The 3,355-nt window shown below is 44.1% G+C and overlaps 1 protein-coding gene across 1 annotated transcript; it reads right to left on the bottom strand.

Annotated features, from left to right (window-relative positions):
• Positions 1-1,058: 1,058 nt before the first annotated feature.
• Positions 1,059-3,070, bottom strand: SARC_13633 (hypothetical protein; the record flags this gene model as incomplete). The annotated part of the gene is made up of 3 exons (XM_014292237.1): positions 2,945-3,070; positions 1,872-2,016; positions 1,059-1,196 (listed from the first exon to the last, which is right to left on the bottom strand). Coding segments are annotated over exons 1-3 (402 nt in total), but the record flags the coding sequence as incomplete, so codon positions are not given.
• Positions 3,071-3,355: the final 285 nt, after the last annotated feature.

Here is a 3,355-nt window from a genome sequence, read left to right as displayed (position 1 = left end):
AGAATTTATAAATATATAAGACTCAGTATATTGTTCTCAGTCATGCGTACCTCGACCTCTACCAGTACCCCTGAGTGTGGGACAAACAAAGTGGCAATTTCGGTCACCAGTTGATCAAAACTGGGCCGATGTTCAGGCACAATATTCCAACAGTTGGTCATCACATCGTAGGCGTCCTACTTGGTTGATGATACAGAATTGAGAGGGTTCAGTTTACAAGTTCGTAAAGTATTGAGGTTTTCTGTGTGGTTCACTAGTGAAAACTCTGCTACTACAAATGGTAAAGTGGTGTTCTATGAAGGGGCCAAGGGTTGTTAATGGAGATCCAGTGCAGAAAGGAAATGAACTCAAAAGTTCATACGTGATTTGTAACTGATCACTGCACCGGAGACCAACGGGCAAGCATCATATTACACAATCAATAAAGACTACCTGTCATCCTATAGCGACAATTATTAAGGAATGCAACTACCTTCGGATACTGTTGAGGTTTCGTGGGCAAGCCCCATATCACACAATAAGCAATAACTCTACCGGCTATTCTATAGCAACAACTATTCAGGAACGCACCTACCTTCGGACACTGATGAGGTTTCGACAGCCGTCCACCAGACTGTAAAAATTGGAGTATCTCGTAGACATTCTTTCCCCTATATGGCACTTCCTCGGCATTACTAAATATCTCCCACAGTGTCACACCGAACGACCAGATGTCGCTCTCACTGCTAAAGCGGTTCTGAATAGTAAACAATTATGCAGGAGGCTGGTGAGGGGAATAAATAATCTGTTCACCACCTTTCACGCGAAGTGTTCTTCATTAATACAGGAGCATATCTCTAAGAGTCGACGTAAATTATGAATACCGGTGAAGATATGTGGAGACAATCGCACAAGCTGATTCAGGTACTGATTCGATTGCGTTCCAATGTAAAAAATATGTAATATATATCTCATTTATATATATATATATATATATAAATTACAATGCATGTCAATTCCAATCACCATTTCCATAGAGTATGCCATACATCCAATTTACACTAATACAGATACCATACCTCCAACATAGCACGTGGGGATAGCCACCTAACGGGGAGTTCTGTTGCTGAGCCCATAACATAGAAGCTGCTGTCTTGGTCCAGTGTGCGGGACAGCCCGAAATCCGCTACTTTCACAGTCGGATAACCAAAGGTGCTCTGCGTGGGGGATAGTATTGAGGGAAGGAAGTGATATGAGAGTGTAGATTAAAGAAATGATCGTATAGTAGAATAGTATTTGTACACTGGGTGCTACTTGTATTGTATGAGTTACTGCTACATGAAGGTACGTGGATGAATATTATAACCTTTTCCAAGTGCGAGCAAAACAAACACCACATATGCAGAAACATAAAAACATATAGGAACACATACCACACACCCGAGTGCGAGCGTGCACGTTCTTAGCACCCAGTTCTCTGTGCGAACGCCCCACTGCGGACACAGTACCAGCAATGCAACTGAAATATGCAACATATACACACAGACCTCTTCCAGTGCAGGTATAGTACGGTCCACCTACAACAGTATCAGCATTGCAACTGAAATATGCAACATATACACACAGACCACTTCCAGTGCATGCATAGCGCAGGCCACCCATCCAGCACGCAAGTAGATAGGCATCTTGCCCCAGTCCAGTCCCGTGTGTGGGTGTGCAGATTCCTGTGGCCACGTCTCAGTACACAAGGCCTTTATCTGGACACATTACCACCACATTACCAACAAACCAGAGACAGTAAAATGCAATACAAACGTATACTCCTCCACGTGCACGCGTGCAAACGTATACAGTACCATAAGCCACACTTGAAGTAGCATATGAACACCCACCTCCGACCCGCGTGTGAGCATGCAGTTTCTTGTGGCCAGATCCCTGTGCACAAGACCTTCTTTGGCGAGATACGCCATCCCACTGGCTATCTGGTACGCGAAGAAGTACTTCTCACCCACCGTCACAGGTTCGTCGCGATCGAATCTGAACGAGGTTTATTCGGGTGTGATAGATACAAACTCAGTTCAGTATCACATTTTAACTAGGTTTTAGTTTGAGGTCAGTTATTTAAACATAGCTTAGCACAAGCGCACGAATGATGCGGACCAGCCTATCCAATATTTCTGAAGAACCACATAATGGCACTCTGTAGTACTACATAAGCACTGTGGATGATACTCAGCCAGACGATGGGTATGAGACTTCGTGCCCCGTTTGTCCACATATAAATGTATCACATCAGCAAGCATTCGCCCGCATACTATAGCAGAGAACCGAACCCACTAGATATGAGGTATTAAGCAACTACCCTGATATACACAGGTGAAACTGTTAACCACAATGCCAAGGTAGGTCCCGCAATCGTGCGTGAGATGCATACCGGGACCGCAGTGAACACCACACACACGGCACACACACTCGCAGACAACTGTGCAGAACCATCACAACAAACACTTAGATGCACGCGCTATGGGGTGTGGGTTAACCTACAACACGTACGTGTATGTGGACACTCGGCGGAATGAAACAGAAGTATATGCATGTTGCATACACGCAGGATGTCCTCCGGGAATCACCACGTCGGCCACACAGGTGGATAAATTTACACACGTCTATGTGTGTTTCGTCTAAATCTAAGCCCGCACCTTGAGCTCACATGTGTAACACATTCTTTATCGATATAATAAAACACCAAAGGGTGTGTATATGCATAGTTATACATATTTGTTGGCACATAAACGCAGAATCGTACCTTTATACTGGTGCACATATGCACGATGATACATACATACTGGTGAATACATACTGAATCCTACTAGAGCACACATGCACACTCATACATATACCCTGATGTATATATGCAGAGCCATACACACATACAGAGCATGTGTGTGCCTAGCACGAGACTTACTGCGAGCGTAGGTAGGTGTGCATGTCGCCGAGGATCATGACGTCCATGACAATGCACGCGGGCGGCCCATGGCAGATAGCGATGCAGTCCAATACGTTTGTATGCTTCATCCTGCGCATCAGATTCTGTGGTGTGGATGTTTCAGGACCAATGAGACTGAAGATAATGGTTGGTAAGCGATGATTTGTTTGGCCGAGAGAGGCAATGTCGGTGTAATCGAACACTTTTATATAAGATAGTGTGCTGGTGCTGTATTTGGCATTTGGTTTCTGTTGACTACGGGCACAAGCACAAGTACAAGTATACACATTGCGGGGTGATCAATATACCTATGGACACACACGCTCATACAAAAGGATATACAAGTATAGGTGCGTATTATAAGTATATATATATACATATATATATATT

The sequence above is a fragment of the Sphaeroforma arctica genome (assembly GCF_001186125.1).
Source record: "Sphaeroforma arctica JP610 unplaced genomic scaffold supercont1.3523, whole genome shotgun sequence".
Lineage (NCBI taxonomy): Eukaryota > Ichthyosporea > Ichthyophonida > Sphaeroforma > Sphaeroforma arctica.
Note: the sequence above shows the minus strand (reverse complement) of the source record. Positions and strands in the feature narration are given on the sequence as shown.